General features: G+C 35.1%; 1 protein-coding gene across 1 annotated transcript in view; it reads left to right on the top strand.

Moving 5' to 3' along the window:
• The window catches only part of Ipo9 (Importin 9), a 493,522-nt gene that overhangs the window by 403,017 nt on the left and 65,781 nt on the right, over positions 1 to 24,724 (top strand). Inside the window, exon 20 of the mRNA XM_090390464.1 lies at positions 16,928 to 17,101. Coding sequence (XP_090246590.1) covers positions 16,928 to 17,101 — 174 coding nt within the window. The remainder of the gene's footprint in view (positions 1 to 16,927; positions 17,102 to 24,724) is intronic.

The following is a 24,724-nucleotide window of genomic DNA, read 5'->3' as shown; positions in this document are numbered from 1 at the left end:
CAAGTGTAAGCAAACAAAATTTGGATGTGAAATCTTCCTAACTGGCATACTTGTATATAGAGACTGTTGACTTGACATCAGTTGTCTTAGCATCATATATTGCAAAGCACACTTCCTTTCAGACATATACACTATGGCTTGATGGATTATTGAGTTTTGATGAATGGCAACATTTGCAAAGAATTTTGTAGTCCTTTTGCCTAGGAAAGCCCTCAGGGATACTGGCTTCTCATTGAAGCTGTACATTTCTTATTGTTATATATATTTATTTATATATTTTATACTTAATCTCTTATTTTCCTCGTTTATACTTAATTAGTTGTTACTCAATTATGTCCTTTCTTATTTAAAACCTTGTTCAATTTAATCCTACTGGCTGCTCTATTGTTATGTCGCTGTTTTCTCTATATATTTTCTGTTTTATATACATCTATTCTATCTTTCTATCGCTATTTTACTTCGTCAGATATCGGGCCTGATATACTTATATCTAGGATTGTTTCCTGCTATAGGATACTGGCAAATACTGCGCCAGCCAGTATCCTATAGCAGAAAAGATCCTTACTCAAGGAGACAATACTAGATTCTGAGGCCTTCTTACACAATATCTTACTTTAACACTGCCGTATAGATTCAGACTATTGCAGTCGTGACCTAAATCTATAATTATATACACTTCTTTTTCCTTCCCGCAAAAATAGGTTCTATTTTTATAAGTGGTAGTTTGGAATCGTAATCAGGCATGACTCAGCGGTAGGTAAATATGACAAGTTTATTGGAATATCTGAACAGAATACAAAATTCATACACTCAATTATGACTCAATACTAAATGAAACTCGAGTTAAGAGGTTAACATATTCTAAATTAATTAAAGGTCATAAAGCATGCGAAACACAATAACTGCATATTAGGATAGATAGCAAATGATATGAAGTTAAACTAAAATTCCTTTCTGTAATGCTATTCATAAGATAATATAAACAACATTCTAATGTTACTCAGTTACTAAAATCTACAATTCTGATCTCATTAAGTTAATCCTATCACATACAATTACAAAAGATCTCTTCCAAACAATTCTTCTTACTCTCTCAAAGGAGGTTAACTTCCTAATTAGAGACTCTCCACAGAGTTCTTTAGAATACTGTTCTTAATTTCACATTCGCAAACAATCTTCTCTCTTCTAATGAATTTTATACACAAAAAAATAGAGTAATTTCACCTTACCAAACTTTTTCCGCATCTTTCAGCACCACGTGTATGTCTGGTTACTTCTTGTCTATTGGCTGCCCATACGGCAACGTAGGGGTTACGCTATCTTCATTATTTCTGCTGAAAACGGCTTAAATCTTTGCGTTTCAAGAACAACCCGATGTGACTTCTTAGTGACAGCTTGATTCTGCTAGGACTGGAAATTTTTACCTTCAGCTCTGCGTATAATCCTTCTCCATTTTCAAGAAAGCATGCTGTCCGACATCTTATCTTAGCACAGACGCTTCACCCTTCACCCCACCCCCATTTACGTGAACTCCCGCTAACTTTCGAGACACCAAACAGGACAACGATACAACAAGAGAGAACCTGATATGGCGCTCGTCTCCCTTATATTCTTCTTCTTTAGAGCGCCCTCTTTTTCCTCGGTCCCCTTTGCACACGACTCATGTCTTTTCACCCCTTGGGTTCATCCCTTGCTTTATCCCGACGCTGTTATGCTCTTTTATTCCCAGAATTCGCGTCATAGTACGTTCCGTGTATGCTACTGCCGCCAGTGTTACGCTGTACATGTGTAGTTTTATACCTTCCAAGAATTATTATATAGTAACTATTTGATGACTCACAGTTATTTTTACACAGCTTAAGTGAGGCTTAAATTAAATCAGATTATCCCTCTCTTAAGACATACCCCAAAAAAATCCTAATATGATCACAATAGCTTAAATATATCGTACATGAAATAAAGAATGCAAATTTTATACATAAAGTGAAGAAGTTTCACTTTTAATTTTAGCTGATGTGCAGGCATTTCTCTTTTTTTTTGTAAGTTTAATATGCTGAATTCTGAATGAATGATTTCTTTGCAAGATTCCTTCATTCAGGATCTAACATTATGAACCATTCATTGATTACTATCCAAAATAATATTTGTTTTGGATTATCTGTAGTTTGTTAATGTTTGAATCCACTGTGCTATTCCAGGTGGGCGAGCCATATGTCAGAACTGGCATGATCATTAACTTGTGTAGAGTAGTTTTTAAATTCATGCTATGTTGATTGAGTGATGAGTAGGGCTGTGCTATTTGCTTTTTAGCAAATATGATTGATTACTTAGGAAGTGAAGCCCTTTATCTGGTTGTACTCTTAAGTATTTGCCTACTATTTGCCATGGAATGGGGGGGCATACATTACCACTTTACCCTTCAGAGTTACTCCTCTTCTTGTGAATAGCACTGCAGTACTCTTGTCTATGTTGAAGTTGCCATTTTTTGAACCATTATTCTAGTTCCACAGTTTTTCAGAGACACTACAATTATATGGGATGAATGGAATATTATACAGAGCAATACATAGTCTATATTTCAGGTTGTCAGTTAGCAGTTCGAATTGAAGGAAATCCAGGAAGATGATTTGTTGCAAAATCAGGGGTAAGACAAGAATGCACACTATCTCTACTATTATTCATCATCTATATGGATCACATTATGAAAGAATGTGGCATTAGGTCTAATATTAGAATTGGAGATGTCAAACTTAGCTCTTTGCTTTATGCAGATAATGTTATACTCTTAAATGCATCTAGTGTGAGTCTCTAGGATTCTCTAAGTAAATTGAATAACAGCTGTAAAAATTTGGCATGAAAATCGGCACTAAAAAGACCAAAACTATGAAAATAGGCAGGAGCATTGAAAGCAACTTCAGCTGCATTCTGAATGGAGATCCTTTAGAACAAGTAAAATATTTCATCTATTTAGGAACAGTTTTTAGTGAAGACGGTAGGTTAAATCTGGAAATGGACAACAGAATAAGCAAAGCTTGTATGGTGGGAAGCAAGCTGAATAATTTTATATGGAATAAGAGAGAAATTAGCCAAAACACCAAACTAGCAGTATACAAGACAGTGTTCAAACCAGTTTTAAGTTATGAATCTGAGAGTTGGGATAGAAAGAAAGCACTTGATCATAGAGTATAGACACAGATATGAGAGTTCTGAGAAAAATTAGGGGAGTGAACAGATGGCATCAATGGCACAATCATATTAAAAATGAAGATATCAGAAAGGAACTTGACATTATTAGCATTCAAGAATGTGTCAGCAGAGCTAATCTAAGGTGGTATGGCCACTTAAATAGAATGGTTGAGGAAAGATTAGCAAAAAGGTGCTTGATGGCAGGAAAGAGACCCAGAGGAAGACCAAGGCCTAGGTCACGGGTGGCGAACCTGTGGCATGCCCGAGAATTTTGCTGGCACGTCAACGATTTACCTTTTATATGCTTTTAAATTATTCAACCTTTTTTTAAATTGTTACAATACGTACAAGTTAAATTTTGTTTTACAGAAGAGATGACAACATGAATTCTATTGGTGTGGTATTAACAAATGATCACGCAACTCTTTAAAGACAAATGGAACCGACAATTTTTTAGTTGAAATGCTAATTCTCTTCAACCAAATTCCATAGCATCTGTCATAACAACATTCACTATATATTTCTTAGTTTTAAGACATTCACGACACTGTGTCATTTATCGTTCCGACAGAACTTCTCATTACCGGCTGCTCTACTCGCACAAAGTTTCAACCCTTGGTTGATTTTTATTGCCTTGTTTGTGTTTGAGCTGGAAGGGGAACTCACACAAGTATTATATGGCATGTTTCAATTTGTGTAGAATTTTATTTCAAGTAAACCTTTGTGATCTGTCATAATGACATCGAGAATTTCAAATGCAATCAAACAAACACTTATTTCATATAATTGAAAAATTAGACAAGAGTTTTAGTTAGATACTGTGTTTCCGGTGCAATATATGGTTTTGCTTGCATCTATACAGCGTAGTTTTAGTGAAAGGGGGTACATGTGATTCATTAGTTAGGGCATTCCAACTGTCTCTAATTGCACTATTTGTTGAGAAATATATTACACAGACTGCAAAAGCCTCTGTACCTTATTCAGGGATACAATAAAACATTTTTTTTTTTTTTTCTTGCATCTACAGTATATAATGGCTGTTGGGGAAGGCGTGTTGTTTTTGTGTGGGAGGTATATATGCAAAACGTTTTAATGTCTTTTTTTTCATAAAGTGAAATCAGGGGTGCCAGTTATACACGAGGGCAAATTATATTCGACGGGCAACAAGGCAACATCCTTCTGCTGCTTCCCCTGCTCCGCTGACTTCTATGGTGAGTTACAATGTATAAATATTTTTCTTACTACCGTTTTTTTTTTTTAAACCAACATCATTAAAATGAATTTAATAATATAATAATCAATTTTATGCTGAATAATATAAATTTTTGGTGATCAGAATGGGATATGTCAATGAAACTTGCCACAAGTTAATTTAATAATGTTGGCCTGAGGAAACTACAATATTGTAGCATTAGTCCTGTGATTGATAACTAATTTAAATGCGTACTTTTATATTTCTCAACATGTTACACCGTATATATATATATATATAAGTGTACTAATACTCTTTATGATTATTCCATAATTAATTATTAATACTTATTTACTAAAATAAATAGCGAAAAGGCTTCACATCGGCGATACAAAATTATATAAATTAAGTGGATATTAAATCCAACATTAAACGTTGGATTTAATATCCACTTATTCATTGGATTTAATATCCAGATATTAAATCCGATATTATGTGTGCAGAATGTGTCAGTAAAATGGCATTATGAGACAAACCATAAATCGCTCCTTGAGAAAAGCAAGGATGAACAGAAAGAATTTATTGCTCGGGCAATTAAAAATAGGAATATCCAGTCAACAACCCTAATGAAATTTATTGGCAGTCGTTCAAATATTACTGCTGCTAGTTTTTTTGCCTCAAATGTAATTGCCAAACACGGGAAACCTATTAGTGATGGGGAATATATAAAAGAAGCATCGTTAAAATGCACGCCAGTTCTCTTTGAAGATTTTGAAAACAAGGAAAAAATTATTCAAAGAATAAAAGATATGCCTTTGGCTAGAAACACAGTGAAAGATAGAATCATAGAAATGGCTAAAAATATAACTCATCAGCAAAAAATAGATATAAAATCTTCTGGTTTAATTTGTCTTTGTCTTGATGAGAGTGCTGACATAACTTGATCAGCTCGTTTAGCAATTTTTATTCGTTATTCTGTTGGGAATAATATCAAAGAAGAATTGATAAGTTTAACATCATTAGCAACAACAACGGAATAGATATTTGCAACGCAGTTGTAAATGCACTTGCTGAAAGAGATATAGATCCTTCCAAAATTGTATCAGTAACTACTGATGGTGCTCGCAGTATGACTGAAGAGGAAAATGGGTTCGTCAATTTATTTACCAAACGTATTGGACATTCAGTTCTGGGTTTTCATTGTATTATATATTGGCAGGTTTTATGCTCAAAGGCTAGTTTCAAGCCACTGGAAGATATTATGAGCATTGTAACAAAATTGGTCAATTTTATATCGGCACACACTTTAAATAAATGAAAATTTATAGAATTATTAAGTGAGGTAAACTCGATGTACAATGGTTTACTTATGTACAGCAACGTCCGATGGTTAAGTCGGGGGGAAAGTTCTTCAAAGATTTGTTGAGTGTTTAGATGAAGTCAGACTTTTTTTACATAATGAGAAAATCATTGAAAAATACAGTCAGTTAATGAACAATCGAATGGCTTTCGAAATTAATGTTTTTTACTGATTTGTGTTTACATTTAAATGAATTAAATGTTAAACTGTAAGGTGTTAACAAGACAATTATTGTCATATTTGATTTAATCAAAGCATTCGAAGCTAAATTACCAATTTTTAATTGTGACATTATTTCCAATACCTTCCGATATTTTCCAAATGCAAAAAAATTCTTTGCAGATCTAGAATCCCATGAAAAAAGATCAAGTTAAATTCACAAAAGAGTTTTTTACATAAATATAATGAGCCAATAGGCTTTAATTCGGTGCTGCAAACATTATTTAAATTAAGGGGATATTAAATCCCACATTGTTTTAAAGCCAAATAAGAAACTCAAAGATAGAAATCAAAGAGTTTCATGCCGAATATAGCAAACTATAAAAGTTCTGATAATAGTGATCAGAACTATATCCTCCTCTGCTACGAGTTGCCCTAGTATTGAACTACGTGCTTTAGTGTACACTACAATCTGCCGAAACTTTTATAGTTTGCTATATTTACTATATTCGGCATGAAACTCTTTGATTCCTATCTTTGAGTTTCTTATTCGGCTTTAAAACAATGTGGGATTTAATATCTTCTTAATTTAAATAGAGTTTTCTACAGTTATTCAGTCAATAATCAACGAATTTTCTTCAAGATTTACGCAGTTCAGGCAATTTGAAGAGACATCAAAATGTATTTTGCATCCAGACACATCAGCAGATAAACTCAATTTGGAGATTTTCAAGTGGCTGAATTTGGAAGATATAGAAATGCAATTAATTGATTTTAAATCTAGTTCTATATGGAAACAAAAGTTTGTCGATTTGAGAAATGACTTGGAAATAATGAAAAATGATCAGTTATTGGGCGCAATTAAGAAGAATGCAGAAGAGGAAATATTGAAAATCTGGAATGCCATTCCTGAAACCTTTTGTTGTTTAAAAAAACTGGCGATGGCTATATTATCAATTTTCTCCTCTACATATGCTTGAGTCATTATTTTTCGAAATGAATTTTATAAAAGACAGTTTAAGAAATAGAATGACTGATGACTCTCATTCAGCATGTATATTACTAACAGTGACAAAATATGAACCTGATATAAAGCATTTTGCATCTAATGTACAACAGCAAAAATCTCATTAATAAATTGATATATTGATGAGGTCATTTTTATGAAATTCTATGTTAATTTTTAAACTTGTCTCAGTAAAATTCTGCAATTAACTTTGTATTAATTTTTCCTCTATTAAAAAACTTCACGGCACGTCAGCAACTTGATTTGTAAATATTTGGCACACGCTGGCACGTCAGCAACTCAATTTGTAAACTTTTGGTATGTGTATATAAAAAGGTTCGCCACCACTGGTCTAGGTGGATTGATTCTGTCAGAAGTGCTTTATAAGCACAAAATGTTAGATGTGACAATACTGAAATGCTCGCAAGTAATAGATTGATTTGGAAGAAAATTGTTGATATGACATTAAGTGCTGTCATAGTAACCTGAACTTTGGTGGCACATATCAAGAAATTGATAATGATGATAGTTTTTCAGTTGCAGCTTACTTACTATGGTATGGACTAAGAGTTTAAAATGTTGATTAATTTTGATGATATATATTAGAACACAGACTGATAAGTAAATAATTATTTATTGACTTATTGCTGATATTTCACTGGTATTCTCACCATCATCTTCAGAGAATAAGTTGCCCTCTATGTTTTAAAAAAAAAAAAAAAGAGAGAAAGCAGGTACTCGTTATGTCTTAAGATGACTGTCTCCCAAATCTTAGGCAAATTTATACAGCCATACTTGTTGAGGTTCGGAGTACGTTTCAAGGTTTCTGTTGATTCTAAGAACAATCTCTCTGACTTGTAAAAGCTTCTATGTAGCACTTTCGTTTTCTTCCAGTTGATCTTGTGTGCAGGGGTATCCAAAGCATGGTCTGCTAGACCCGACTTGCCATAGCAATAGTGCCAATGTTTTTTTTTGTGTTCACTGAGGCAGATGTCCACAGTTCTTCCTGTCTGACCATAGTAAGCTTTATCACACAAACAGGATACCTTGTATCCTGTTCGTGTGATACTCCTGGATGTGGTAAAGGAGAGATGCTTTCCTTGAGTGAATGGATGAGAGTAGCCAATTTGACATATGGTCTAAATACGGTGCATACTTGATGTTTATTGAGCACTCTAGATATCTTTTCCGATGTGCCTTTAATGTGTGGGATGGTGACTGTTTTGTTGTAGTTCTCTTGTTGGACAGTGGGGATATTTCTAGGGAGCATTTAGTATTTTGTCTGTCTTATGGGGATTATATAGCCATTGGCTAAGAAGGTGTAGCATAAGTGAACGAGTTCAGCAGTAAGAGCATTGTCATTGGAACAAATTGCTCTAGCTCTGTGGGTTAGCAATTTTAGGACACCATGCTGTTGAGATGGGTGATGGTGTGATTGTTTGTGTAAATTATCTCCTTGTATGTGTTGGTGTTCTATAAACTGAGAATGATAAGGAACCACCTGGAAGACGTGTGATTAGTGTATCCAGGAAGGGCAGACAGTTATTAGCTTCCAGTTCCATTGTAAAGTGGATTTTTGAGTGTTGGCTATTTAAATGCACTGAGTATGTATCCAATGTATCCGGGCCATGTGGCCAAATAAAAAGCACATCACCAACATAGCATAGCAAAAGTTGGTTTGAGAGTGGCTGTATTGATACTAGCTTTTCCAGTGTTCTATGTAGAAGCTGGCTGGGGGGTGGGAGCACATAGCTGTCCCATCTAATCGTTTGTATATTTTCCCTTGCCATGTAAAATATCCTGTATGCATTGTGAAGTATATACTTATCAGTCTATGTTCTTATATATACTGTCAAAATTAATCAACATGTACAATGAACACATAAGCATTTCTATATGTAAGAGTTTGAAAGTAAGCTCACTGTGTCATATTTTCTTAAATGCCTTGGTAGTATCCAGGAAGATTGCCTCTATTACCCTCTTGGCTATTTTTCCTATACAGGAGAGCCGATTGAGCAAATTTTTGTTTTGGGAGAGGATTGTACTGTTTTTGCAATATAGATTATATCAGCTACTTCCTTTGTGTGGGAAGTAGTGAGCTGATTGCACTGCTTCTCTAGGCTGTCATGGATTTGTGAAAGAGGATGATGGTGGGCATAGAGTTTTGGTTATTTTATATAGCATCTGGTCCTCTGTGTTTAAAGACTGAAACTTTGTTTTCCAATGTTCATTTTGATAGTTTTATCAAAATCAACAGTGAGAGTATATTGAACTTCATTTGTAGCCCTATTGAACACCTTTGTCAGTTTTCTGGAGCCACTGTTCTGTGTTACTGGCATCTGGCTGTTTTCATGGATGAAATTTTTAATATTGTCTGGAAGTTCATTGAAGTGCATGGCATATCTGCAGTGGCAGTTGTTAACTGCCACTGGTGTGTTATTTGTTGTTATTGGTGTGTAATATTTTGTAGAGTTGCTGTATTATGGATATCATTAAGTTCTGGCTTGTTTTAGTACATAGATTCTGTAGGCCTTAGAATCACAATGTTCCTGGTGGCAGCAAAGTCATTGAATGTTCTACCATTTCATTTTGTAATTAGAGACTCTATGCTTGGCATTCATGGCTATTGCTACTATCACTGCCTTGAGTGTGTCTATTATTTCAGTTAAGTCTTTTTCTAGTAACTTTGTTTGAAGAGTTATATATGGAATATACTTTCAGGGAGCCTGAATTTGCAGCCCCTGTGATTTCTCTGTTGGTAGTGGGGAGATTCACTTGTTTACTTTTAGGTACATAGCAAAAGGCATAAGGAAAAAACAGTATCTGTGAGAAATTGATTGGAATGACTCTGTGAGAGATCTTCCCCTGTTAATTGGACTGTTCTTTCCTGGATAGCATCATTAAAAGTTTTTGATGCACCATCTCAAATGTGATCACTGCATTCTTATACTGAACAAATTTGGGAATTATATAACATTAGGAATTTGTATAAGAATGCAGTGGATGTGACATGTTTATACTAAGAGAAGCTAGAAGCATAAGATTTAAGTCAACCTGAGAAGAGGAAAAAATCTGACTTGACTGGGAATCCCTGTATTATCAAAAGTAAAAGGAAGCAAATTGAGATCTTTCTTATAAGAAATAAGAGAGGTCAAAATTTTGATGCTATTTAAGTTCAATGGGGTTATCCCTCAGACACTCATTATGGAAGATCTTGAAGCTTTGATCATTTGGACATTATTAGGTGTTGTCACGTGAAGAAGAGGACATTAATATGCTGGAGCATGAGCAAAAGTAAAGTAAAAATCAAAAGTAATTTGATTTCTGCTGGATTTTATCTCGAAATTTTAATGGTTTGAAATTCCCCATTGAACATAAGCTTGTTATCATGCTGTTAATTAGGTGCACCAAATGAGTATGACAGCTTGTACAGATGATATAGAATAGATATTAATTCTAGAGTAGATATATTGAGCATAGTTGGGAAAATACCATCTGGATCACAGAGTTTTCTTTTTTCCCATTGTTACAAAGAAATTAATTTTATTTCTTTCTGATGAAAGACAAGAAGAGACATGGCCAAATTATTATCTTGCAGATTTAGCACACTTATTGTGTGATGAATGGGGTGGTTTAGGAGACGGTAAAAATCTTACAATCCACTGTGCAAGATTTCAAGATGTTTACATCCTTCTAAACTATCTCATCCACCTCTCAAGAAACCAGGTGTTTGTAAAATCTGCTGTCATGGGACATTGATATGTAGGATTAACAGAATGAACCAGAGAGAAAGAGATCTGCATACTAAAGATGCAGAAATGAAGAAAAACAAATCCAGATTAGAATAGCATACAACCAGTGAAGATCATCTGGTATTGTCACAGGAAATGCCATATATGGCATACAAGTACATTATCAGAAAATTTAAAGAACTTTCACAGGTGTTGCATAGACCTACACCATGTAATAAAAACTAGACTATCATCGTACACCAAGTCTGCAGTTTAACCTGCTTTCGGCAGACTGGTAGATTGTTTTAACATCCACCTTGAAGAACATAAATATTATATTGGCAATCATCTATATGGCAAGTTGGAACTATCAGACTATGCTCTGGATATTCCTTCACACAGGATTAAATAGAATGGGACATTCATGCTGCACAGACGTCGCTATACATCTGCAAGACTATTTTTTGAATTAACATTGCCTATGAAACACTCCTCCCCAATCTCAACAAGCATGACTGAATTAATTTTCTAGAAATCTGGTAGATAGTCATTCTGAGACCAAATATAGCCTGATTTCATCAAATTATCTTTGTTATATGCTGTTGATGTTGTACTCATAAATACATACAGTAAAAGTCTCCTTGATTCTCTAACTAAATTGAATAACTGCTGTAACAAATTTGGTGAACAAATCAGCACTAAAAAGACCAATGAAGAACCTATATAACACAAAATATTTCAGCTATTAAGACAGTTTTCAGTGAAGATGACAAATTAAGTGTGGATATAGACAACAAAATAAGCAAAGCTGGTATGGTAGGGAACCAGTTGAATAAATTTATATGAAATAAGCGAAAAATTTTCAATATACAAGATTTTACTCTGCAGTTTTAAGTTATGGATCTGAGAGTTGGGTTAGAAAAATAAAGCACTTGATCAAAGATTAGAGGGACCACAGATGAGAAATATTAGGGAAACGAGTGGATGACATCATATTATCATATAGTGGAATCATATTAAAAATGAAGATATTAGAAAGGGGGGTGCTTAAGGGTCAAAGCTGTATAACTGAGAGGAGACCTCCACATAGCCTTTAAAGGAATGTGGAGAACCGACCAGGGCTTCTGACCTAATGTCCAATCCTCACCTTCTCGTGGTGCACCCTGTTGGGTATCTACTTTGATACTGAATGAACGAGGATGGGCTGGCAATTTGGGATTTAGCCGACCAAATTGTATTCTTATTGGTTAAACCAAAATAAAAAATGATGGTACAACATTACAAAATTTCATGCCGGCTGGGGCGTCGCCCGCTTAAACAAGGCCCCCCGTTGTTTTCGCCAGGAAACCAGGGCTAACAGCGAAAAGTCAGCTACTGGAACAAATCTGAAAACAAACTCCAACTCAACATCACCAGAGTTAAAGATCGGTACTATCAATGTAAGAAGCCTCAATGGCAAAGAAATGGGCTAGCTGAGGAATTAGATAAGTACCAGATCGACATAATAGGGGTGACTGAAACAAAAAAGACCAAAACTGGTGAGATCTTTCTGAGCAATAAATACAAAATGTTATATTCAGGCAATGACAATCAAGGAAAAGAAGGAGTAGCCATAGTATTCAACACAAAATACGAGGCTAATCTTCTTGAATGGCAGTCAGTCTCAAGTAGAGCAATGTGGGCAAATATGAGAATGGGGAACTGGACAATGAGACTTATTTGTGCCTATGGTCCCACAGAAGGTTCTACTAAGGTAGAAGTGGAGGAATTTTTTGAGGCTTTAGAAAAAGCAACTGACACAATGAAAAAGCAAAAGTTGGTCCTTGTTGGGGATCTAAATAGCAGAGTAGGAAATGATTGTGAGACACAAAAATATTTTGGGAAAATTTGGAGAAAAGAGCAAAGCTAATAATAATGGCAAATATCTGTTGGATTTCTGCTCAGGACATGGACTGGTTATTACTAACACCATTTTCCAACATAAAAATGTGCACAAATTCACATGGAGAGAAGAGGCTAGGAATAAGAAAAGTCTCATTGACTATGTTATTGTTGATAGTGATGTTTTCTCCCTGGTGCAGGACACCAGAGTGTACAGAGGATTTGAAATTGGAAGTGATCACTATTTAGTCTTGAGCAGGATAAAATTGAATTTCATATTGAAAAGAATAACATGTAAGAAAGTTTTAAAGCGAATAAAAGTTGAGCAGCTCTCAGATGTGAACTGTAGACTAAAATACAGAAAGATTATTGAAAAGAAAATGAAAGAGTTTGAGAACAGGAATCAAACCTTGGAGATTCAGTTGCAAACTCTGAAGAAAACATTGATTGATTCTGCCAGAGAGGCATGTGGTGAGGTTGTGTGCAAGGATAAAAAAAATCGGAACTCCCTGGTGGACACAGGAAGTTAAACAGGCAGTGAAGGAAAAGAAGAAAGCATATCAAAAGTTCCTGGCAAATAAGTCAGTTTTTACTCTTACAGAATACAGAAACAAATGTAAGAAAGCTAAACAGTGTGTAAAACTAGCTAAACAAAAGTCATGGGATGACTTTGGCAAGAATCTAGAAAATAAATATCAGGAAGGTGGCAAAATATTCTGGAGGTTGTTGAAGAAGCTTAGGAATGGAGGAAAGAGTGCTGTAAAAAGAATTATAGATGATATAGGTGACATGAAAATAGGAGAAAAAGATATCCTTGAAGTATGGAGTAATTACTTTGAAAAACTGCTAAATGAAACAAGCAGTGATGACAGCACAGTGATAAAAAACACTGACCAGACATGCAGTCAGGATTACATATCCATACTTGAAGTAGAAAAAGCCATCAACGACTTGAAATGTGGAAAGGCAGCAGGTAGATGATATTCGACCAGAAATGCTGAAGTATGGTGGTATAAGAGTCTTACAGTGGCTGCACTTCATAGTTCAGAAAGCCTATAGTTCAGAAAGAAAGACAGAGGGACGAATTCCCGATGATTGGAGTAGAGCTCTCATAGTACCCATATATAAAAAGGGAAATAAAACTGAATGTGAGAATTACAGAGGTATTTCCCTACTGAGTGTTCCTGCAAGATCTATGCAAGTATACTTGAGAAACGGTTGAGAAGAATTGTGGAAGAACAAGCTGGATTCAGGCCAAATAGAGGCTGTTAAGATCAGATCTTCACTTTACGACAAATAGTCGAGAAAGCATGGGAATATAACGAAGATCTGTATTTAAGTTTTGTCAATTTGGAAAAGGCATATGACAAGGTGCCAAGAGAGAAGCTATTCAATACACTGCAGTTATATGGTGTCAATGGGGCATTATATCAAGCAATACTTAGTCTTTATTTGAGTTGTAAGTCAGCAGTTAGAATTGAAGGAAGTACAGGAAGATGGTTTAATGTTAAATCTGGTGTGAGACAAGGATGTACATTATCCCCTCTGTTATTCATTATCTATATGGATCACATTATGAAGGAATGTGGTATTAAACCTGATATCAAAATTGGAGATGTTAATGTCAGCTCTTTGCTTTATGCGGATGATGTTATACTTCTAAATAAATCCGCTACAAGTCTGCAAGATTCTCTGACTAAATTGAATTAGCTGTTGTAATAGATATGGTATGAAGGTCAGCAATAAAAAGACAAAGACCATGAAAATAGGCAGAATCATTGAAAATGTCAACTGTGTTGTGAATGGAGAACCTGTGGAACAAGTAAAACATTTTAGCTACTTAGGCACAATTTTTACTGAAGATGGTAAATTAAATATAGAAATAGACAACAGAATCAGCAAAGCTGGTATGGTGGGAAGTCAATTGAATAAATTCATATGGAATAAGAAAGAAATTAGTCGGAACACTAAATTAGCTGTATACAAGACAGTGTTCAAACCAGTTTTAACTTATGGATCTGAGACCTCGGTCAGAAGGAAATCACTTGACCAAAGACTAGAGACCGCAGATATGAGAGTCCTGAGAAAGATTAGAGGCGTGAACAGATGGCATCACTGGCAATATCATATTAAAAATGAGGATATTAGGAAAGAACTTGACATTGCCAGCATCCAGGAATGCGTTAGCAGAGCTAATCTCAGGTGGTATGGTCACTTAAATAGAATGGGAGAGGAAAGATTAGCAAAACAAGTGTTCTCTGCCAGGTTGGCAAGAAAACGACCCAGAGGAAGACCAAGATATAGGTGGATTGATACGGTACAAAGTGCCTTGATGATAGAAATATAAGATCTGATAATGTTGGAGTCTTGACAAGTAACAGACTGATTTGGAGGAAAATTGTAGATAGGAAGTTAGTAATGATGTAATTTTTTCATGTAGTACTGTCATATCCTGTACACCCCTTGAGGGTACATCGCAAGAATTTGATGATGATGATATTAGAAAAGGAACATGACATTATTAGCATTTAAGAATGTATGAGCAGGGTTAACATAAGATGGCATGGTCACTTAAACAAAATGGTAGAGAAAAGGTTAGCAAAAGTGTTTGATGCTAAAAGTGAAAGCAGAAAGACCCTTAGAAGGAACATAATCTAGGTTTATTGATTCAGACCTTGAAAAGTGCCTGGGAAGACCAAATGTTAGATGCGATAATACTGGAATGCTGACAAGTAATAGACTAATTTGGAGTAAAATTGTTAATAGAAGATAAGTAATAATGTAAAAGTAATCATGTAGTACTATATACCTCGATGGTACATAACAAAAAAAATTGATGATTTTGTTTGGCTCCTAGAGGATTCCCTTGTTAAGACATTGGTTCCTTTTCAGTTATAATTTGAATTGCTTCTGCAGCCATCTAATTGAGTGCTGTGTGTTTATCACAATTGTAGTTTGTACATAGAAAATGCTGTGTAGAAAACCAGCAAAATGTTAGTAAGTTTAATAAATTTTTTCCCCTCATGTTGTTTATACTGGGAAGCACTGTCATGAATAATCAAGCACACTATCCTTCAACCAACAGGCTGCTTGTTGAAATCATACCATGTGCATGGATGTTTGTGACCGTCTTTAGGGGTTGATGAATGCGTAGATAAATGCTCATTGTGAGATACATATTGATACAGTATAATATAGGTGATGTGGGTTAGAAATTGCATGATTTTACTATAAATAAACTAGACATTTAGAATTTATTTTCCTCGTCCTAATAACTCAGGTTTTGACTCATGCTAAGCAGAACTAGTTCCTGTGATGCACTTAATAGATTGAGACACTGCTGCAACATTGCTTTAGCTTTCTTACCTAAACTTTCCATCCCAGTTTATAGCTGGAAAGTTTAGTTAAAGAGTTCCTTCCATGTCATTAATAGGATATCTATTTTTCATATGATCCATGTAGATATCTTAATAATCTTATATAACAGGAGGTAGTTTTCTCAATAGTTATTTTGTATTGCAAACGAGTCACTATTTGAACAGTGAAAAATGAGAAACTCCTATACTATACTAATTTCTTATATCCAGTGTACACTCCACTATTTTTGTTGAAAGTTTTTCCACTTGGTTATACTATAAATTAAAGATGTCAAGAAATTTTATTCTTGGTTTAATCCTTTATCCAAGTGTAAGCAAACAAACTTTGCACATGAAGTAACTTCATGACTGGGCAACTGAGCAAATTTTGTTTGCTTACACTTGGATAAAGGATTAAACCAAGAATATAATTTCTTACCTTGGTATCACTTCTGGGTCTGATTCCCACTGACGAGACCTCAATAAAGGTTGAAATCAGTTTGGATAGTGACCCTTCCCATAATGCATAGCATTATACATGTCCATAAGGATATGTGCTTTGCATTATGTGCCAGCAAAGGTGTCGATTGGTAGAGCTTCTGCTACTAATGGCTCAGCGAAAAGTTAAGCAAGTTTGAGCGCAGTTAGTAGTGGGAAGGGATCAGTCGTTCGATGCTGTTGGCACACTCTCCCTCAATGAGTCTTTGGACTCTCTGGAGGTGTTACATAATAATAATATAATTTTAGAATGTATACCTTAAATATTGAAAATTGTAAGATGTTATATATATGCATATAATGATAATTGATTAAAAGTGTGAAGTAAAATTGTATTCTCTTAACATTTAAATCACCATGCTTTTTAACCTCATGAAAGTTTACATAGATGAATTGTGAGAATGAAAATTTTTCATGTATTGCATGCCTTGAAACATGGACTAAAATGTAGAATTAGTTATCAGTATAGTTGACTAAGAGGCTAACTATATTCTAAATCTATCAGCTGCCAATTTGTCAATAAAACAAATTACTCTGTCACACTTTTTCTGCTCTTAGGTAGCTCAACATCTACTTGATCCTAAGACATCAGAATCATCTGCTGCATTTGTAGGCCGCCTTGTGTCTGCTTTAATTGCCAAAGCAGGACCAACACTAGGAGAAAATGCTGATCTTTTGCTAAGAGCTGTTTTAAGTAAAATGCAGCAGACAGAAACAGTCAGTGTCATCCAGGTAATTTCAAGTATAATGTCTAATTTCACATAAATTATAAAATTTGTTTTGTTATAAGAAATTGCCCTGTATTATAATAGGAATTTGTGTTGTAATGTTTTTATAACAAATAGACTGAAGTTTGAATATAAAGAAATATGATAATTAACTGTTGATAATGAAAACAACAAATGCCTATGTATGTTGCATATATCATATGTCTGTGTTCTTGCATTGATTGTTGAGATGGTCGAAATGGAACTGTGTGAGATGTGATTAGGAATTTTTCTTAGTTTGGGTTGTTTGTGAGTGGACAGTTGAAATGACATAACATTTGTCATTTCAACAAAACGCTGAAGAATGACACCAAGCTAACAAAAAAATCTAATTTCAATCCCAGGAAAATCACCAACCAGATGCCTGGTGATTTTCCTGGGATTGTTGCAGCTTGCATGAAATTCTGTCATATTGCCATTCTTTTTGCTTTAAGCCAGTAAGAATACAATCAATACAGTACTTCCAGATCCACTTCAGCAATAAATGTTGTCTCAGCTCCAACCTCAACAGTGTCCACGTCCCTCTTCCTACACCTGCTACACCTAAACCCCACCTGCTTTTCCTGACAGAAATTCAATTTCTGCCTCTCCATGTATTGCCAATCTCAACTTTCCCAAGTACGCTTTCTTGGACTTCTTTCAGCTCAAGGGTGGTATTTGTGCATAAGTTTGCTCTGACATACAATGCCAGAAAGCATTCAGTTTAGAATCTCTCAGTTATGATTTCAGATATCCATAGATCTCTGTAAACTTTCTTAACAGTGAGGTTATCTTCCTCACAGATTTTCATATTCACAGTACCAGCTAGCTTTCCTTCTCCAACTATGCAGACCAAGCAGGTAGAGACACCAAGACATTTGCTATCAAAAATGACCTTCTGGCCAGCACATCCCCCACCCCACCCCTGCCCAGACACTCTGGACCTCTTCGTCACTCTAGTGATCCCTCCACGTATACTGTGAAGGTGGTTGTATTTAGGTAACTGAGAATGCCAAATGGGATGACCTCTGAGAGTTCTATGCCTTATTCCCTTGGTTGTATTATTGCCTTCAGCCTTCTGATCCAAGCATGTGCACAAAACACATCACTGAAGTAATATTCTCTCATGTGAAAGCACATATAACCCATTCCACACTAGATTCCCATCCTGTAAGTAAGCTTTGGTTTCCCAAATGATGCTCTAAGGCTGTACAAACGAACAACCAAGCATTCTGCAACTGACAATCATTAAGAACTCCATCTTCCCTCACTGCTTACACCAAGCCTGAAGCAGCTGTAAGAAAATCATCAATGTATCAAAAATTGATTTCGAAAGAGCTAAAAGCAGGAAATTTGTAGCATACTCAAATGGCAGGTGAGCCTTTTGGTTTCCAAAGCAGTTGGCCATAACTTCTTCCAACACTACTCCCACTGTTATTGCTACCAGATGGATCATCACCCACAGAATTTTTCCAATCTTCTGGCATCATACTTTTCCTCAAATGTATTCATAGATGATTTTTGTAAATGTTACCTTGTTATAATGCCTGCTTCATCTTACTTGTCTTACCTGTGCCTTTTAGTTATATTTTATTTTTACTTTAATATGTTTTTGGTTTCTTACTTTCACTCACACTCTGTAATTTAACAAATTTATTTGATTTACGACTGTGTCAGTTTAAACTACTCATTGGGTGCATTTATCTTTAAGTTTGTAAGAAACTTAAAGATAAAGCAGATATTCCCTGTTAAGTCTGACCTTTACCTTGCACCATTCATGGCTTAAACTTAATACTTAGTATATTAACTTTATCTTGCCTCACTTTTGTCAGATACATGCAGGTTCATAGTTTTTTTGAATTAGTGCATTGACAAACACAAACCAATCTGTATTGTTCACAAACTATTTTAATCAAATCAGGAAATCTATATATACTATTCAATCCACATATGAGCATGGATACAATGAATTTTCAAGTTTTAGATAATTACAAGTAATTCTATTTTAGGTTTAGTTCTCCTATAATACTATCTTATAACCTAAACATAACTTCTTGTACTCTTACTGATCATTCTTACCTATCAAACATTACCTTGTGAAGTGAATGTTCAATTAACAATAACTTACGTTTACTACATACTTACTCTCAAATTAGATACTTACTCAACTTACAACATCAAAATTATTTACACTAACACAATTTACTGTGTAACAAAGACACATAATGTGAATTGCCCAGAAGTATTTACATATCTTTCTATGTACTTACGATGGGTTAAACTTCATATGCTTCTTTAATTCAGTACAGTCCTTAATTGATTCCTTAGTCTGCACAATCTTTCTTTCTTCTGACTGTATGCCTGTTCTTTTCTTTCCACTGTTTTCTTTGTCTTCTGTCATCGATAATCCTTGATGCGTGCTTTCTTCTATGAGCTGGAAATTTTCAAGCATTGTTTCCACTAGATCTTTGTAATTGCACGCTTTTTTGTTTCCAAGAAAATTATTCGCAACCATCGTAAATGAAGTCCAGGCCTCTTTCTCAATTTCGTTCATAGAGTTGATGAAATTTGGGTCTCTCATTAAAGTTCTAATTTGTGGTCCATCAAATACACGGGCTTTAATTTTTTCATAACTAAGTCGTGGAAATTTTTCACATATGTATTGGAAAGTAACCTTGTAAATCTAAAGCTTTAACATACTGCTTTATAAGACCTAGTTTGATGTGTAGAGGTGGAAAAATGATTTTTTCTCTGTCGATTAAAGGTTGATTTATAACATTCTGTTCTCCAACATTTTAAGGATATTCTAAGAGGCCAATGTTTCTGACTCCAGTGTTGGTTTCTAGCTCGACTATCCCAGAAGCATAGAAAACACAGAAACTTTGTATATCCTCTTTGAAAGCCAAATAAAAAGTTCACTATTTTAAGATCCACACAGATGATCCAGTTATGGTCTGTATATTTTAATAACTTCAGAACCTTTTTAATGTCCTCATATGTTTCCTTTAAGTGGACTGAATAGTCAATAGGAATTGAGCCATATACATTCCCATTGTGTAGTAAGACACACTTGAGACTTCTGCTTGAACTGTCGATAAATAAACGCCACTCATTTGGATGATATTGTACAACACTCATTTCAGTTAGTAAACCTGACACATTGTTACAGTAAACAAACCCGCACGCGTGTTTAAAATATTGTACAAGATTACTTTCCCTGCTACGATAAAAAGTTATCTTCATATCTTGCTCCAGTAAGTTTTTTTCATTTAATCTTGAAGCGAACAATTCCGATGATTCCTTTGATAGGCACAAATCTCTTACTAAGTCATTCAATTCAGCTTGAGTAAAACGTTGCGGTCCAGAACTAGAAATTAAATTTTCATTGTCTAAATCAACATCTGGGTCTTGCTCCTCAAGAACATCTGGCATATCCCGATCATGCTCGTTCTCAAGTAAAGGAAGTCCTTTATAAATTGGCACGGCTATTTCATTGGAATGAGCAACTGGCCAAATTGCTGAGTCGTGATTTGGATACACAATTTTTTTCTTATTCTTCTTATTATAACCGGAAGTCTGAACTAAACAAAAATAGCAATCATTTACGTAATTTTTCGGTTCACGCCAAATCATTGGAATGCCAAAAGGTAATTTTTGGGGTTTTCCCTTGCTCCACTGTCGTAAATTTTCTACACATGACTTACACTTTATTTGGAGCCCATGACTTGTCCTGATCTGCAATTTTTACATCAAAGTATGCAAAGTACACTTCTTAACGAAATGAGTGATATTTGTCCTTTGACTGGGAACAGTAAAGCTGCCACAAATGTAGCAGAAGGAATCTACACTATTGACACAATTTTGAGTAGTAGACATGATGTATTTTCTTCACTGCCAACTAACATGCAATTAACAAGACAAAAAAAACCAGAGACTTTATTGAAACGCCCATCATACTTTCACGATCGATTAACGATTGACTGATTTCGATCATTCTTTGTCCGCTATGACACATATAGCATTCATTTGTTTTAGGCAGTTGTCATCACCTAAATGTATTAGGTCGGTTATCGGCCTCTCTCGCATTCATTCAAAGTCTCATTCAAAGCGTTGCAGGTTCTTACGCATTTATTCATTTACTAACCAGCGAGAGCGGTGAGTGCTCCGATTCTGATCTGCGCACCGCTTTGAATAATAGGCTATATCTTTGGGAATTTTTCGAATTTCTTTATAAAAAGTTAGGAACAGATTTTTAAATGTCATAGTTTCAGAAAATAATACTAAAAAATCGATTTTTTTGGTCCTCTAAATAGTACTGCCTCCTTAAAACCAGCAAAAACTTACAAATTAGCAAAAAGAAAATGCCATAGAGGAAAAACCTGCCGTGATAGAGAAAAATGGGTTTGATATTTGAAATCAGCGCACAGAAATTAGTAAAAAACAAGTGTCAGATCATAATCAGCAGAAAAAAAATTTTTTTTTGTTGGCCAGTGTTATTCATCTTTTACTCACTCACTCCACCTGCTTTCATACATGTGCTTAGTATCTACTGCATGCAGCCTCTATAAATATTTTTGTGTGAAATATTCATCAGAAATACCCTCAATTCCCCCCCCCCCCCATTTTTCCCCCCTACGAAATCCACTGTAATAGCATATAGCTGTCACCCAACATCCCTTAGTAGCCAACTCCATACTTATGGGACACATTTCTCTTCCTCCTCTTTCATTCCTGTTGTTGCATTCTGGAACTGCTTTCCCTCCTATGTGTTTCCCAAGGAATGCAATGCATTGGCCTTCAACAAATCTAATGTGAACAAATTCTTCCTTTCTCAAATTTCCCATACATGATACTAATGTATTATATGTAGGTTAATCAACAACCTCTCATGTATTAGCCCAATGTAAATTTCATGGACAGATTAGTTAATATCATGAGCCATTAAACAAGATTTCTATTCTTCCTGTGCTGTTACTATAATGTACTCCAACAACAGATTTCACAAGTTTCTACAATCTAACAGACAAGCTTTAGTGTTGAACGTAACATTATTCATAACTTCTTCTAATAGTATTAAACACCAGATGAACTATTTAATAAAAAAAAAACTCATTTTACTGGCTTATATTTTGTCATCATCAAATTCCTGAAATGTATCCTCAAGCGGAGTACAGGATATGATAGCACTATATGAAAAATTTACATCACTACTAACTTCTTATCTACAATTTTCCTCCAAATCAATCTGTTACCTCTCAAGACTCCAACATTATCAGATCTTATATTTCTATCTTCCATGGCACTTTTTACCATATTAATCCACCAATATCTTGGTTTTCCGCTGAGTCTGTTTCCTGCCAACCTGGCAGAGAACACTTGTTTTGCCAATCTTTCCTCTCCCATTCTGTTTTAACCACCAGATTTAACATTAAACCATCTTCCTGTACTTCAGTTCTAACTGCTGACTTACAACTTAAATAAAGACTAAGTATTGCTTGATATAATGCCCCATTGACAACATACAACTGTAGCGTTTTGAATAACTTCTTCTTGACACCTTGTCATATGCCTTTTTCAGATCTATAAAATTTAAATATAGATCTTTGTAATATTCCCATGATTTCTGAACTATTTGTCGTAAAGCAAAAATCTGATCCTGACAGCCTCTATTTGGCTTGAATCCAGCTTGTTCTTCATCAAGCTTGCCTTCCACAATCTTTCTCAACCATTTCTTAAGTTTACACGCATAAATCTTACCAGGAACACTCAGTAGCGATATACCTCTGTAATTCTCACATTTAGTTTTATTTCCCTTTTTATATATGGGTACTATAAGAACTTTACTCCAATCACTGGAATTCGTCCCTCTCTCCAAATCTTCTGAACTATGCAGTGCAGCCACTGTAAGGCTTTTATACCTCCATACTTGAGCATTTAAGGTCGAATATTATCTACTCCAGCTGCCTTTTCACATTTCAGGCTTTTAATGGCTTTTTCTACTTCAAGAACGGATATGTATTCCTAATTGCATACCTGGTCAGTGTCTTTTACCACTCTGCTGCCACTGCTTGTTTCATTTATCAATTACCACTGTGTCGTCAGTGGTTGTTTCATTTAGCAATTTTTCGAAGTCATTACTCCATACTTCAAGGATATCTTTTTCTCCAGTTTTCACATCGATTTTGTTATCTGTAATTTCTTTTACATCACTCTTTCGACCACTTCTGAGCTTCTTCAACAACCTCCAGAATATCTTGCCACCATCTTGATATTTATTTTCCATGTTCTTGCCAACGTCTTCCCATGGCTTTTGTTTAGTTAATTTTACACAGTGTTTAGCTTTCTTACATTTGTCTCTGTATTCTCAATGAGCACAAGCTTGTGCCCATTTAGGCTGGCAAATAAATCAGCAACTGACTTATTTGCCAACAACTTTTGATATGTTTTCTTCTTTTTCTTCATTCCCTCTTTAATTTCCTGTCCACTATGGAGTTCTGATTTTTCTATCCTTGCAGACAACTACATCTCATATCTCTCTGGCTGAATCTATCAATGTTTTCTTCAGGGCTTGCCACTGAATCTCCAAGGTTTTGTTCCTGTTCTCGAGCTCTTTCATTTTTTCTTGAATAATGTTTGTGTATTTTAGTCTACAGTTCACATTTGAGAGCTAATCAACTTTTATTCATTTAAAAACTTTCTTACATGTTCTTCTTTTCAATTTTATCCTGCTCAAGACTAAATGGTAATCGCTTCTAATTTCAAATCCTCTGTACACTCCGGTGTCCTGCATCAGAGAGAAAACATCACTATCAACAATAACATAGTCGATGAGACATTTCTTATTCGTAGCCTTTTCTCTCCATGTGATTTTTGCGCATTTTTATGTTGGAACATTATGTTAGTAATAACCAGTCCATGTCTTGAGCAGAAATCCAACAGGTATTTGCCATTATTATTGGCTTCTCTTTTCTTCAAATTTTCCCAAAATATTTTTATATCTGACAATCATTTCCATTGTGCTATTTAGATCCCCAACAAGGACAAACTTTTCCTTTTTCATTATGTCAGTTGCTTTCTCTAAAGCCTCAAAAAATACCTCCACTTCTACCTTAGTAAAACTTTCTGTATGACCATAGGCACTGATAAGTCTCATTCAAGTTCCCCATTCTGATATTTTTCCACATGATTCTACTTGATATTGCTTAACATTCAAGAAAATTAGCCTCGTGTTTAGTGTTGAATACTATGGCTACTCCTTTTTCTTGATTGTTATTGCCTGAATATAACATTTTGTAATTATTGCTCAGAAAGATCTCACCAGGTTTTGTGTTTTTTGTTTCAGTTATCCCTATTATGTCGATCTGGTAATTATCCAATTGCTCAGCTAGCTCAATTTCTTTGCCACTCAGGCTTCTTATGTTGATAGAACCGATCTTGAACTCTGGTGATGTTGAGTTGGGGTGTGTTTTAGGATTTGTTCCAGTTGCTGACTTTTTGCTCTTCGCCCTGGTTCCCTGGTGTGTGCCTTGTTTAACTGGGCGACACCAATATTAAGGATACTTGCTGGCATGAAATTCTGACATGTTGTACAATTATTTTATGTGGTTTA

This window comes from Typopeltis vanoorti, chromosome 3 (assembly GCF_054136105.1).
Source record: "Typopeltis vanoorti isolate ZY-2024b chromosome 3, IOZ_Tvanoo_1.0, whole genome shotgun sequence".
NCBI lineage: Eukaryota > Metazoa > Arthropoda > Arachnida > Uropygi > Thelyphonidae > Typopeltis > Typopeltis vanoorti.
This window is presented reverse-complemented; position numbering and strand designations above follow the sequence as displayed.